General features: G+C 39.4%; 4 protein-coding genes across 4 annotated transcripts; 2 read left to right on the top strand and 2 right to left on the bottom strand.

Moving 5' to 3' along the window:
• Positions 1-635: 635 nt before the first annotated feature.
• Positions 636-3,680, top strand: LOC128719384 (endophilin-B1). Its single transcript, XM_053813009.1, has 7 exons — positions 636-713; positions 800-1,233; positions 1,303-1,366; positions 1,588-1,623; positions 1,878-2,068; positions 3,331-3,502; positions 3,567-3,680. The coding sequence occupies exons 1-7, from the start codon at positions 636-638 to the stop codon at positions 3,678-3,680; spliced, it is 1,089 nt and encodes a 362-aa protein (XP_053668984.1).
• A 1,765-nt stretch (positions 3,681-5,445) lies between these two features.
• Positions 5,446-5,928, bottom strand: LOC128718184 (40S ribosomal protein S18). The gene has a single exon (XM_053811855.1). It carries the CDS (start codon positions 5,926-5,928, stop codon positions 5,446-5,448), a length of 483 nt encoding a protein of 160 aa, XP_053667830.1.
• Positions 5,929-7,186: 1,258 nt separating this feature from the next.
• On the top strand, positions 7,187-10,902 carry LOC128719093 (arginyl-tRNA--protein transferase 1). The gene is made up of 7 exons (XM_053812714.1): positions 7,187-7,274; positions 7,349-7,998; positions 8,841-8,984; positions 9,070-9,219; positions 10,167-10,327; positions 10,441-10,750; positions 10,810-10,902. The coding sequence occupies exons 1-7, from the start codon at positions 7,187-7,189 to the stop codon at positions 10,900-10,902; spliced, it is 1,596 nt and encodes a 531-aa protein (XP_053668689.1).
• Positions 10,903-11,220: 318 nt separating this feature from the next.
• Positions 11,221-12,945, bottom strand: LOC128718183 (sialin-like). Its single transcript, XM_053811853.1, has 4 exons — positions 12,918-12,945; positions 11,765-12,838; positions 11,461-11,702; positions 11,221-11,391 (listed from the first exon to the last, which is right to left on the bottom strand). Exons 1-4 carry the CDS (start codon positions 12,943-12,945, stop codon positions 11,221-11,223), a joined length of 1,515 nt encoding a protein of 504 aa, XP_053667828.1.
• Between the last annotated feature and the right edge of the window lie 1,665 nt (positions 12,946-14,610).

Below are 14,610 nucleotides of genomic sequence, written 5' to 3'. Positions count from 1 at the left end.
CGAAAGAAATAAGCCGAAATCAGGATAATTAATACGCTAATGCACTCTCTAAAAACTCTACAGCATTTTGCGCCACTTTTGATAATTTCTGTCTTTCTTTGTAAACAAATAGCTGTCAATGAGCAAAACGATCTACCCAAGATATATACAACTTTCCGAACCGATTTTGCACACGAAAACCACGCTAAATATAACAAGATAATATGAATAAAATACTTCCGTATGATTGTTTGTTCGAATAGTAAAAAAGGCAATTTGTTCCGAGTTCCATCTAGCATAATAATACTGTTGTTTGTCTACATTTGTACAGCGAGATGTAGAATGTTTATCAAGGCGATGTGTGTTTTGTGCTTGTGTTGCCCATCACTACGACGGAGCTACCTTTTGTATATACGTCTGGTAAAAATCAATAACAAATGTCACAACTTTTCATTGCAAAATAACAAAGAAAAATCGAACTATTCGCTTTTGCCATTTTCTGTGCTTGGTGTAAAAACAAAGTAAATGCCGTCGACCTGAGTGCATGTTAAGCGGTCACTGACGACATATTTATCAACAGAATTACTTGATTAGCTAGCTGTTGAATCACAAATTTACATAGCAGTACACAACATCCTGCGATCACAGATCCCAACATGAATATCAAAATGCCGGAGTTTGATGTGAAGAAGTTTGTGAAAGGAGCTGGATCTACGCTTTCCCGAGTAGTACAGGTAGGAAGTGAATGAATGAACGTTGAACTGAAGCGATAGTTCTTACATGTCTCGTTTATTTCTGTCCATGTCTGGCACGGTGGTAGCTCACTGAAGAGAAGCTTGGGACCTCGGAAAAAACCGAGATGGATGCACGCTTTGAGCATTTAAGTGAGCGGTCTGACTCTGCAAAGCTTTGGACGGAAAAGATTATGCGGGATACGGAGGCTGCGCTCATCCCTAATCCGGCCAATCGAATGGAAGATTTCATATTTGAGAAGATCGAAAAACAGAAACCAAAGCGCTTGAGTAACCTGGAATATTTAGGATTGGACATGATTGAAGGCGGCGGTGAATTTGGACAAGATGGTCCGTACGGAAGTGCACTGATCAAGGTTGGGCAAGCAGAGCAGAAGCTAGGTTCATGCGAACGTGATTTCATCGGTTCTGCAGGGATGTGTTTCATTCAGCCGTTGAAAAAATTTTTAGAAGGGGAAATGAAAACTATCACTAAAGAAAAAGGCGTACTAGAGAGTAAACGGTAAGCGTTGGAATTGCAACAATTTACGAGTTGAAAATAGTTCATTAATGTGTAAATCATTTCCTGCAGCTTGGATTTGGATGCATGCAAAAATCGGGTTCGCAAAGCACGTAGCATGATTGGCCAGCAAGCGGTAAGGAATGTTAGAAGTAATAAGTTTCATTCTAGATGATATGATATGTGATAATTTGAGCACACGTTCTTTTATCAAAGAAGTAAAGAAGTAAATAATGTCAAATTTCCCATATCGTACCATTGGTACCGAAACGGCAGAACGATGGAGGGCAACTAACATTGGAATTAATTCCACAATTATTATTAATTTGACAATTTCACAATTGCTTCTACGATCAGAAGGATGGGATATCGCCAGAAGTGACATTAGAACAGGTACAGTTATTGTAGTAACTACATCTACCTTGCCCAGTAGATAGGAGGGAAACCATAATAGGCTATCATTATTTGGATATTGTTTGAATTTCGATTTGGTTTATCCAATAATTTTATCATTTGATTTGTGCAATCTATTCATCGGTTTTATTTCTTCATTAGTCATGTCCACTGTTACTTTATGTAAAATATGTAAGCGTATAAACGCGATATCAAATTATACTACATGACCTTTTATGTACCCTTTATTTTAGGCCGAACGAGATCTGCGAGTAGCACAATCAGAGTTTGACCGACAGGCGGAAATAACGAAATTGCTGCTTGAAGGCATAAGTACCACACAAGCTACCCATTTGCGCTACCTGCACTCATTAGTTGAAGCCCAAGTGCGATATTACGGCCAGTGCAATAAAATAATGTCGGATTTGCAGCGAGAGCTTGTTAGGTAAGTTAGCTCATGGGTGATCGCTGGATCGATTTCCTGGGAATCCTTTGTGTTGTGGATGTGTCGGATTTATTTGTTCTGTTCTTGTTGCTATGTTGCGTGTGGATTCAGCTATTAAACTTCTGAATGTGTATCAATACATATTTGTGTGAAAATCCCCAACGCGCGTTCAAAAGTGTCGTCACACTATATACTCCTAGTTGCTGCTCTTCTGTCAGTCCCTTACTGTTATCTATCTTTTCTCTCTCTTTATCTTGTTATTTTTCTCTACGACTACCTTTGCACCATTCACGGAACACTTGTAAAAATAATACCCAAAACATTTGCTCTGTCCGACCGTCCTAGCATGCGTCCTCCTACGCCACGATTAAGAGTAAACAGTGAGGATGTTGATCTCACGTGTGGACCGCCTTACTTAAGTAAATTCCAAACACAAGACAGCTCACAACACTACCAACAGACAATAACTTTGCATCCTGCTGTCCTGACGACATCCGGGAAGCCACCCCTTAGTATATCACCCGAAACCTTCCCTATTGTGGATGACAGTGTAATAGCTGCCCTTGTGGCCGATAGTGATCCAAATGACATTTCCGTGCTTTAATTTGTAGTACGTAATTTTTACTTCTTTCTATCTAACATATATTCACTTTGTTAACCATTTCTGCAATTACTGTATATCCTATTCCTTAACCGTAAGGCGTGCTATGGTCTTCAACATTTAGTGTACAACCGTTGTTTCTATCTAGCAGAACTATGGTTTCTATGACAAGGATTAGTTTAATACGCATCTATCTATATGTACATAAATACGTATGACTGTCGGACATTAGAAGGAAATTTCGAAATTTTTAAAGGAATATAGTACACTTATTATTGATTATACACGCACAATGCTCTAAGTATTGCTAAGGTTTCTTTGTGGTATTGCGCTATCACAAGCAAATATCTTCAACTGTTTTATTGTCGTGTTAAGTATGCTTTCGTTTTGTGTTTTAATGCTCTTTTCAATGACATTTTAGAAATGTTATACTTAGTTTGTGCTTGCATAGCCCATCATCAAGTATCACTAATGAATATCGATGTAATTAATGTTAGTCTATCTGTTCGTGGTTGTTTGTGTAGCTGTCTTTTGTCTTTACAATGTGTCTCTCTGGTTTTCTCTCACGTTGAATACATGCTTTGGCGGAACGGTTCGATTTGAAATGGGACGGATAATACCGATGCAAAAACAATAACATGACTACCTCGGATACGATTAGTCTTGGTGGACCGCAGCCGTATGTTCCGGTGTCTGGTTACGAGGAAGATGATGCACTTGTCGGGCGAGTAAACAACATCGAACTGGGGGCCAATTCAGGTTATCGGCGGGCTCGCGTGCTTTGCTCATATGACGCCAAAGACGGCACCGAACTGAATCTCACATCGAACGAGGCAAGTATTGTTATGTTTCCGATACAGGAAAAGGAAATTAACGTTTTCTTTTTCTCTATTGCAGGTTATATTTGTTTGCGAGTGTAACCCACCAAACAGTGATTACATGAATGGAAAACAGGGGCTACTTAAAGGACTGGTACCGAAAGCATTCCTCGAGATGTTGGATGACGATTAAATTAATTTTACCGATGAGAAAGTCGCTTTCAATGATTCGTTTGTCACTGGAATTGAAGTAATAATTACCACGATATTTAGGGATTTTGTTAGCCAGAAGGAGTATCACAATGAATTGTTTGTTACTTGATTGTAGGTTAATGATTTTCTTGCCACATATTTTGTCATTATCAATTTAAATAATGGATAAACCTCTACGCGAACCCCCAGACGGGCTAAACAAGTAGATGAAGTAAGAAGGTTCTTAGTTGAACTGTTCCGTATCATAGATTGATTTCCATTGTTAGTTGTTTTATTTTTTGTATGTAAAGTTTGTAGTGCAGCGTTACTGGTTCATAATCTCCGCATGTCGTCCAACGAATGAAGTACGCTATCTCTAATGAATACTTTTTTTAGCTAATTTACCCACAAGTAAATTAACGAAACTATAAACAAAGCTGCGGATAGTATGCAGTTGAGCGCACTCTATTTAATAATACTCAGTTATTGCTGCTCAATTTATGTTACTAGAAAATGGATCAATTTGTTAGTGTGTTCGGGCCTGTACGCGTGGTCAATTATTAGCAACAATTACATTACCCCTGAAATGCCCCGGGCTAATGTATGAGACAAAGCATGAGGTTAACCGATTTATCAGAGTACGCTTTACCTTCCCATTGAATGCATTCCTGTCAAGAATCCAACCCAAAACACTACAAAGTTCCAAGATTCTTACGCACAGCTGTTGTTGCTAGAATCTATAGCGCGTTTGGCGAGTTATCGCGTTTAACAGAACCAAACTTAAAAGACTTTGTTAAGGATGAAAATGGAGTCGGTTTGATCAATTGCTCTATGAAAATCGTAAATTTACCAACTTGTTGTGCATCGTTTGAATTTTAAAATACTCTTCTCTTAGCACACACACAAACTACTTCTTCCGCCCTTACCAACGAAACCCGTTGTACGTATATAGTCGCTTCATAAATTAACAATTACTCGATAATCTTAACAGAAGCTAATTTAAATAATTGTTGCTACATGAGATAAAACACAATTTGCCAGGCCAGGTAAGGCCAGAGAGATAATAAATAGTCAGATCATTCGCCGTTAAACCATAAACAATAGGTAAAAGACGTTGCAGAATGACGTTTTGCGAAGATCGAAATGCGCTTTACATTATAAAACATAGGATACATGAATAAAGTCAATTTCGCGATTGATATTACTGTTGACATACCTTTATGGCATATATATACGTTTTTGTGGTGTGACAGCAACATAAAATCAACACCTTAAAAAAGTTACTAATTGAACAAGAAAATGATTCGTTTGAATAAAGACACGAGTAAATAAACGTTTAATTACTACGTTTCACATTCTACACAATTGCTATGTTACAAGAGAAAGGGAGTATTGAAAGCGAAATTATCCTTTCAGGTCAACGGTCACATCACTATCGATCGGATGCAATATAAACTATCATATATCGGTCACGAACGATGTAGGATCTAAAGTAATAAACAAACACTACTCACATGTTCAACCCTTTTTTTCAATAAGAACTATTTATTGATAAGCACATCTCTCGCATAGCGAAACTTGGATAGGATGTCACTACACTACAATAGTTCTTATTTTTTCCGCACATCTCACACCGCTTGTTTCCTTGCCGCCCTCTGGATGTTGCCTATACATTCCGAGACTCTCCGGATTCGTCGTTTAGTTAACGGCCTCACACAACACATACCCAAATGGAGTGATCGATCACCGTTCGTTCACTTGGGTGCTTACTTCTTCTTGGACACACCGACCGTACGACCACGGCGACCGGTAGTCTTCGTGTGCTGACCACGGACACGAAGACCCCAGTAGTGACGCATACCACGATGGGCATGGATTCGCTTCAACCGCTCCAAATCTTCACGCAGCTTCGAATCGATGTTGGACGAAGTCAGCTGCATGTATTTACCATCAACGATATCCTTCTGTCTGTTCAGGAACCAGTCCGGAATTTTGTACTGGCGTGGGTTGGAGATGATGGTAATGATCTTCTCCACCTCTTCATCCGAACACTCACCGGCGCGCTTGAACGGGTCGACATCGGCTTTCTTCAGTACGACGTGGGCATAACGACGACCGACACCCTTGATGGCGGTTAGTGCGATCGGTACCGTACGCTTACCATCGATGTTGGTGCTCAGCACACGAAGAATGTGCTGGAATTTTTCTGGAATCACGAGCGACTGGAAATGAACAGTACATGGAAACATAACTATGATTAGTTGCGGGCATAGATATTGCAACACGCAGAAAATAAAGCCGCGCATCTAGCTACAGTGATGTCAACACAGGCACCGATAGGTGAACAACATTCATTTTTCCGACGTTACACACTAGCTCATTCGATCTACCAGCAACATATACATGATCTACAACATGAATGTAATTGCGATATACACAACAATTATAAACAAACGGTATTTTACCATTTTCAATCGAATTTGTCCAGCGATGCAGAATGTGCCTGCTTGCGAATGGCTGAATACACCGGAAAAGAGGGAAAGAGCGAGAGAACGAACCCAAGAACGAAAGGGAATCGGTGCTTCCGGTTAAGTGAAGTAAGTTTGACAAGTATGCGTTTCGCTAGTTTCGAAATGTGCGTTTTATACGTCAAAAGACCTTACAACGATTATGGTCGCGTGGATGACTGCAAATATTCTTTTCTTTAAATTAGGAGATATCGTAGATCGGTGGACCAAACCCCGATTAGTAATTTTAAAATTCCCTTTTGGACTCTTGTTATTTCTGGTTTTGTGGATGAATTCTTTTGCTTGGAGTGTTTGTTTCAGAATGGCAATCGCTATCTCTGTCTAATGCCTTTCTTCTCACTGCTCTTGTCATCTTTCTGCAGTAAAATAAAATCACAATATTGTCATATTACTGTTGCTGGTCTTGCCACAAATTTGTGAAAAGCTGATCAAACGGGGACAAACTATGCTGCATTGAATAGAAAACGTTGAGTCATATGTAGTGCTAGAACCATCGATATCTGCATTAATACGGTGCATTTGTTTGTTACCATCGTACCAGTTGGTGTACATTATTTTTGCATGACAATGCTGTTATTTTTTGATAAATCCATTTATTTTATTCCATTTACAGGTGGGTAAAGATAAATATGTGATTACATCCAAACAAAAAGTTTTCATCGCATCCAATCATATAATACTTCGTGGCAACCGGTAATCGGCAATCGTAGCTGCTTTTTTGTTCTTAGAACTCCGTATCACGGAGCAGAAACTGTGTACCATACTTGATAGTGCTCGGATTTAAAGCAGTCTGGATAGCAAAGCTAGCAGTAAAATCAGTGTGTGGACTTGGTTGCTGATTAATATTACTGGTTGGTTAAACTGGTTGGTTAGAACAAGAGGATAACGTTCAAAGAAACCTTAAAGGACATGAATCAACACAGATAGAGTAAAACTGAGACTCTATTTCCCAACTCGCCTTTTAAAATAGCACCACAATATGGCATTTTCCATAGTAGAATACTATGGCGAGAACTCAAGGTATCAATGCGGATATTGTAAGCAGTCCAGCTCATGCTCTTCCTATGGTAAATATTTATCATATCCTTGATTTTGAGTTTCGACGATTATGTTAACGTTTCACCTTAAATTTGTTCTACAGGTATGTGGGCACACAAGCTTTGTTGCCAAGACTATCAAGAGCTGATTGATCGTGGCTGGCGGCGATCCGGTTGCTACTGTTATAAACCTATGATGGAAATCACTTGCTGCCCATCGTACACCATAAAGTGTGATGCTATGAACTTTCGACTGAACAAATCCCACAAAAAAATTATAAAACGGATGAACAAGTTTCTGCGTGATGGCAAACAAGACACAACAGAAATGACGGTTCTATCGAACAGCGAGGAAACCACATCTCAAGACATCGGTGGCCACGAGCATATGGAAATACCCTGCGTAAAACCGAAACCACTAGATCCGAGTCTGATGGGTTTGGACACGAATGATAGCGATGAAAGTCGGCCTGTTGCTGACCAAAGTGGGTTCAGTGGTTTACATATACCCAAAGTGACAGAATCCATGAGCGTTTCAGTACATCCAAGCGATTCCAAAGTAACCAATCAGCCAAAGAAAGCCAAGATGTTGCGCATTGAAAGGAAGCGAGAAAAGCTGCAGAAGAAAGGACTGTCTGGGGAAGCAATCGAACATATGATGAAACCCAGTGGAATGAAACATCAAGAAAAAACGCTAGAAGATTTTCTTGCGGAATGTCCACAGGAAAATGAAAAGCCTGTGCACCATTTGCAGGTAAGCAAGAATTTCCCTCCTAACGTACATTTTCACAACGTACGATCATGTTCAAATAAGTCAACTTTATAACATATGGATTCAGAAATGGAATGATTTAATGGATTTTTTAAACGATTTCTCTACTACCTATAGATGAAACATGTTATACTTTGCCTTTTATAGCTATCCTATTGTGCAAAGAGCATTTATATATTGTTTTCAGTTTATTTGTTATCACCACCACGAATGTAGTTAAACTGCGGCATATTGATGATGAAACTTCGTAATCGCTGGATTGCTTTAAGATAAACTTTCTCATTTATAATATCTTGGCCCTTCTGGTGATATGACAGAGTGTAACAGAAACCAATGGTACAGTTACAGATACAACGGCGTCGTGGTTTAAAAAATAAAGCATCTGGTAAATTGCATCAATAAATGCCATGCAATCGAATTGCCAGATCTTGAACTGTGCTTGCTTCTCCTTTTATGTCAATAAATCAATGGAGATGGGCTGTTCAAAGAATAATATCACTGGCAACCCCTAACCCTTTTAATGGGCTAAACCTAAAACGAAAGTACTTCGCCAATAATTTTGAACATTAAACCAAAGGACATACTATTAAACCGAGCCTGAGGCCACGAAAAAGTAGAACTAAGCGGTTTTATTTTTATGTTTTTAGTGGTCTTTGATAAGGATCCTTTCCTGAATTAGTATTTTTTTTTGTACTTCGTTTTGCATATCAGTATTTTGTATGTTGAGAAATCATTCTATTTTTATGCATATGTTTCGTTTTAATATTACATCAGGCCTATTTTGCTTGTAATATGTGTTAAAATACATTATTTCTTCCTCACAGGTAAAATGTGTAGTTGCTAGTGAAGGTGCCACTGCTGCCACATTCAAACTGTACAGCTTATACCAACAAAGCATTCATAAAGATCCACCATCCAAACTGAACATGGACCGCTTCAAGCGGTTCCTTGTTAAATCACCACTGAAGGTAAATATGATCCAAAGGACCTTTTTAATTTAGTTTCTTTTTTTTCTTTTTTCTATCCCCAAAAAAATCTTCAACTGTCGAATAGATCGTGACGCTTCTCACTTCTGGAACAAAATTTAGAGAAAGCTTGCATGTTTCATACGATCTGTACAAAAAGTATCAGACGGCCATTCACAATGATCCACCCGGTGCGATTGAAGACTATCTGGACTTTTTGGTGAAGTCGCCGTTAAAGGTACTTTTGGCTTGTTTACACTTTTTGATAGATTGATCCATCATCGTTACTGTATGATTTCTTTTAACACCTTTCAATACAGTTTATGTTATTGATTAGTCTGTAGCGTGAATGTGATTGAATTGACCAGTTTGATTTCAATACGAATGGAATGCTGAATGGACTTTGGATGCATATATTGGCGAACAAATCTGTTGCGCAATTCCACTTGTAGGATCAATTAAATCTACACAGGAAAATCCGCATTAATATAAATTCTGCACGACCTTCAGTTCGTAATCAAGGCAATATACATTCTATAGGTTTTATCTTTCACTATAATTATTTTCGTATTTCATTAGAAATTGTGACTTACTATAGGTTTTGGTAGCGGTCTGCGCACGACAGAACCGGTCCAAAATCCCACCTGGACCAATCCCCCGTAGCATGGACCGACTATCCGGCTATTATTAAGCCAGAAATGCCAGGCATGTTCTAGTAGGTCGTAACGCCAAGAAGAGGCAAACGTGTAGCTATGAAAGAAGTTTAAATAACTAGGAACTCTTTCGGTTTCATATTTCAGTATTAATAAATACTTTAGTGTTAATACTATACCCCCTCGATAAAATGAAGAAGAAGAAGTGTTAATACTATACCCCACAACTAATATACCACATACTGGCCCCGAGTGTTCCTTAAAAAACATTACAAGTTATTGGTACATATCAAATAACTACAGGTTTGAGGAAAATTTTCCGGTTCGTTGTAGCACAAGTTTTTTTTACTTACCCTGTACGGGTAATTATCGTCACTTGTTCAGACTAAATATAATTAAATAAAACCAAGGACCAAGTGTACACTTTGGTGGCCGTCGTGCCGTCGCGAATATTTATGAATTTATCTTTAAAAAATCTTTCAACTGTTACAGTATGATTAATATATATGCTGTTTTTGTCATCTTTTTATAGGATTCGCAAGAGTACGGTACCTTCCATCAACAGTACTGGCTGGATGATCGTCTAATTGCCGTCGGTGTGATTGATGTGCTACCGTACTGTGTCAGCTCGGTATATTTTTTCTACGATCCTGAGTTTAAATTTCTATCTCTCGGTACTTACGGTTCGTTACGGTAAGTTTACCAACTGTTTGATACCGTCGGTCTTGGTAACAGTATCGCTTTCTTAAGTCATTGTCGAATTAACAAAAAAAAACTTTATCTCCTTCGCCATTTACCCCTTTTAGAGAGCTAGCGTTCACACGTTCACTGAACAGTAAAATTCCTAGTATTAAAAGCTACTATATGGGTTTTTACATACACTCATGCCCTAAGATGCGATACAAAAGTAACCTTCAGCCATCTTACTTACTTTGTCCGGAGGCATATACATGGCATACGCTAGATAAAACTGTTTTATCGAAGTTAGACGCACATAAGTACAGTCGACTAAATGATGATGGTGGGGCGCAGGACGCGAACAAAACGACGGAACAGGACTTAAAGGACGTACTGCTACTTGTTGGCAGATCCTATACGACATACTCTGAGTATTTGGTAAATTGATTACTTACATTATGCCGATACACTGTAGATTAATGCTTTTGTCTTTTTAGGAAATGGTTGGCAAAGGAATTCCGTTTTTGTCGGAATATGCTCGACTGGTAGGGAAAAGCTGTGCAAAAAAAATGATGCTCTATAGAGTGTAGACGTGGCGTGTGGGATGTTTGTTTCTTGCAATTGTGTGTTTAATTTGTTATAAATTGGTGTTTATTAAATATTTTATGAAATGAAATATTGCGAAGCAGCAACTGTTGTTTTACAGTTAATTTACTTGATACTACATTTAGAGTTAATATTTAATTTACAGCGTGAAAAAAACTTGCATCGGTTTTGATGACATGGAGCGCGTTGCAAATGTCGCGATAAAGGTCTAGCATAGGTTTAGGATATGGTACTGCTTTAATTGTTTATTATAATGTAAGATTACTGAGACAAAGAAGGCACATACTGTAAATTGATTGTAATTATAATTTTACATTCTGATCTTCGGGTTCTGCCGGTTCTGTCATTTTTTGCTCTTGAATTTCGTTCCATTTCTGCACTTTCCCGGAACCAAAAAGAATGAAAATTACACCGGATACAATATAGAAGCTGGCAGTCAGAAGAAACACATACTTCCATTCCTCCATTGTGTTCTAAAGGAAAACAAGTGCGCATTAGAGTGCTGTATCTATAACCGTTCTCCTCTCATTGGTGATGCTTACCCTTTCCTTGGTAAAAAACGCTACAACCATTGGGGCCAGAAAGCCTGCTGTTGTTGCAAGGAAATTCATCATTCCGTACAGAGTGGCCGCAAAGTTTGGTGCTAAATCTTGTGCATTAACCAAATTAGTAATGGTTGAGGCACCATTAAAACCGAGACAGGCAATTATGCATGAAACGGTAACGATGGGATCCTGTCCAATAAAAGGAAGTGCAATCAGGAAGGCGCCCGGCAGGAAATGTGCTGCAAAAGAGAAGAAATCGTAAATGAACTGTTGTTTTAGTAAGTAATGTTATGTTACTTACAGAATATGATGAAAAATTTGCGCAAAGTAGTCACGGGCATGATTTCCTTTCGCCTTAAGGAATCCCCAATGTAACCGAAGAAAAATCCAGAAAACATGCGTGCCAAGTAGGGCAAACTGGAAAGGAAACCGGCGTTGGTCAGATTAAAGCCAAGCACTTCATTAATGAACTTCGGTGCCTGTGTAACGAAAAAGTTAAGGCCCCAAAAGCTGCTGTAATGGGACAGAACGAGTGCTATGAATGGCAGCGAGGTGACCACTCGTACCAGCGGTGGTTTTGTCTTTGTTTTCGAGATTGTATTGCCGAAGGATGCTTCGATGAGATCTCGTTCCTCCTTTGTAATTGTTTTATGTTCACTCGGAGCATCGGCAATCAGCCAGAACCAGATAACACCGACCAGTGCAGAAAGAAATGCTGGAACATAAAATGCATACACCCAACCGAAGTGTTCTGTTAACAGGCCAGCAAATGGCCATGTTACCACAGTTCCGAAGGTACTTCCGCCTGCAATACAGGCAACAGCTTTGCTTTTTTCATTCGGTGGGATCCAGCGCGATATTACATTGTGCAGTGTAGGATAAACACATCCGCTGAGCAAACCGATCAGAAAGCGCCCCGCAATAACAGCCCACACATCGATGGCGGCAAATAGAGGGAAAAGGGCGGTGACAATAGCGCTGAGAAGAAATGAGTATCCGATCAGGCGCTGAGGACCGTACTGTTCCGCCAGTGGGCCAGCAGGAAGTGACGTTAATAAGTAACCGTAGAAGTAAGCTCCCAAGATGTGGCTCTGCATGTTTTGGTTCCAATCGTAACGAATGCCATAGTCAGGTACCACCGGCACAGGAACGAAAAGGCTAGCCTCTGGAGTGAATGTCTCATTCGCTGTTCTGTGGGAAACTGAGGAGATAGAGGTTGTGTTGTTCAACAATACGATAGTGTTGTTGGAGGGAGTAGTAGCAATGGGTTGTATCATTGCCAGGAGATTAATCGACATATGAACACGCAACATGAACGATGCTGTGCAAGCGACGAATATCATTATTGTAACTATCATTCGTTTGGAGACGGATCCTACGAGCAAAGTACAAACAAAAACGTTTAAGAAAAATCAGTTGTTAAAACGTATGAGAAAGTAAAATGCCCTACTCACCCCGCCATACGTTTGTAGCAAAGATCATTTTTTCAAAGAGTTGATTTGCATTCCTGTAGAAAGATAAAAACTTCGTTAAACAAAACATACGTGAGACAAACGGAAGCAGCTTCAGTTAAATCGCAAAAGAGTTATAAAGCCTGTTGATGACATATTGGAATTAACTCACTTTCTAGAAAGTTTTTATTCATTCATACATTCTAAATCAGTGTACACATAACAACTACTTAGCTTCTGTTCTCAGTCTTATCATCCACAATAGGGATATAGATTAATCGTATTGAACGGATGCAGTGATCGTTCACCAGATTTGCTCTAGGTAAATTCCCCTGTGCTTTATTTCACTGATCCTTCACTCTACCTTGATGTTAGTTCATGTGTTCGTTGCTTGAACTGGGAATGTCTCTGAATGTCCGCAGGCGCTTCCGTTTCACTTTAAACCAGCCATTGTACGTTTCTTTCTGTGCCTTCCGTAACCTTTCTGCTTTAGCGATTCCCCTAGGATCCTTTAGCGCGGAGGTTTAGTTAAAGGTTTTTTATTTTGAACTCGTAAGTCAAATAGAATTCAATTTTAAACATTCGCTCTTGTGAGAGTTTATCAAAATGGATGGAATTGCAATGTCATTGATCGTCATGACCTTCAGAGTTAAAACAATAAAATTTGGACAAGCATGACTTACATAAATACCAGCCAATCAATTCGTAACAGCATTTGTACGCATTGTATAAATATGGTTCTACGTTCGTAAGTTGAAAGTCACATGAGTAGTCACCATTTCCTTAAATATAGAGTTTGAATGGCACATGCCTAAACGGACGACATGAACGATGGTATGATGTAGAAACCTCCACTAACGCAAAACCCTTGCTATCGATATTGCATATGGGGGAACAATGAAACCTGCCAATGCACAGAACGGTTTAATGCACGGTTTAGGGCTTGTAACAGTGACGGATCAATCCCCTTGGAGGCCCTGGGCGGAATGATAGTTGGCGCCCGTATTTAAAAAAAAATCCGGCAGAATTAGAATTCAGTTAACGGGGCGGCTCGGTGGCATGATGGTAGCGGCGCCGGTCTTCACACGAACGGACAGGACCAAAATCCCATCCGGACCAATCCCCAGTAGCAAGGATTAACTATCCGGCTACGTGGTAAAATAAGTCGAAACGGCCAGGCCGTTCTAACGAAAAATAAAAATCAATTACCCGCTGGGGGAGGTTGTTTTCCAATTTCTCCAGTGGCCCTTTGTGTTACACTTTGGGGCCCCACTTGTACTTTTACACTTTATACACTTTTCCTACTAAACAGCTTTTTCCGGGGCCCCCTTCACGGCGAGGCACTAGGCGGCTGCCTACTCCGTCCACCGTTAGATCCGCCACTGGCTTGTAATTAAACAATGCGACAGATTTTCGCTTGTTTTAAACACTACTTCTTAGCTTACACCATGAGGCGCACAAAATGTAAACGATTAAGCGTGTGATTATTGAATGCATGTCAAGTAGCGTGATAGTATTACATGACAGGCATGGTATTCCACGGCTGCACATTAACTCATGTTAAACAAAACACAGACACAAATGTGATCAGTGAATGAATGAAAGATATACGTTGCAATAAAGCACTGAATACGTAAACAATGATAGTTAAATATATGGTTATATATATATAAATATAAATATATATAATAATTAG

This window comes from Anopheles marshallii, chromosome 2, assembly GCF_943734725.1.
Source record: "Anopheles marshallii chromosome 2, idAnoMarsDA_429_01, whole genome shotgun sequence".
Classification (NCBI taxonomy): domain Eukaryota; kingdom Metazoa; phylum Arthropoda; class Insecta; order Diptera; family Culicidae; genus Anopheles; species Anopheles marshallii.
Note: the sequence above shows the minus strand (reverse complement) of the source record. Positions and strands in the feature narration are given on the sequence as shown.

Excerpts from the sequence above, each read along its gene's own strand:
- LOC128719384 (XM_053813009.1), top strand. The coding sequence starts at position 636 with ATGAATATCAAAATGCCGGAGTTTGATGTGAAGAAGTTTGTGAAAGGA. Across the intron at positions 2,069-3,330 it reads TTGCAGCGAGAGCTTGTTAG|TCTTGGTGGACCGCAGCCGT; the intron begins GTAAGTTAGCTC and ends GGATACGATTAG. Across the intron at positions 3,503-3,566 it reads TGAATCTCACATCGAACGAG|GTTATATTTGTTTGCGAGTG; the intron begins GCAAGTATTGTT and ends TCTCTATTGCAG.
- LOC128718184 (XM_053811855.1), bottom strand. The coding sequence starts at position 5,928 with ATGTTTCCATGTACTGTTCATTTCCAGTCGCTCGTGATTCCAGAAAAA.
- LOC128718183 (XM_053811853.1), bottom strand. The coding sequence starts at position 12,945 with ATGATCTTTGCTACAAACGTATGGCGGG. Across the intron at positions 11,703-11,764 it reads CAAATTTTTCATCATATTCT|CACATTTCCTGCCGGGCGCC; the intron begins GTAAGTAACATA and ends TCTCTTTTGCAG. Across the intron at positions 11,392-11,460 it reads CGTTTTTTACCAAGGAAAGG|AACACAATGGAGGAATGGAA; the intron begins GTAAGCATCACC and ends GTTTTCCTTTAG.
- LOC128719093 (XM_053812714.1), top strand. The coding sequence starts at position 7,187 with ATGGCATTTTCCATAGTAGAATACTATGGCGAGAACTCAAGGTATCAA. Across the intron at positions 8,985-9,069 it reads TTGTTAAATCACCACTGAAG|ATCGTGACGCTTCTCACTTC; the intron begins GTAAATATGATC and ends ACTGTCGAATAG. Across the intron at positions 9,220-10,166 it reads TGGTGAAGTCGCCGTTAAAG|GATTCGCAAGAGTACGGTAC; the intron begins GTACTTTTGGCT and ends ATCTTTTTATAG.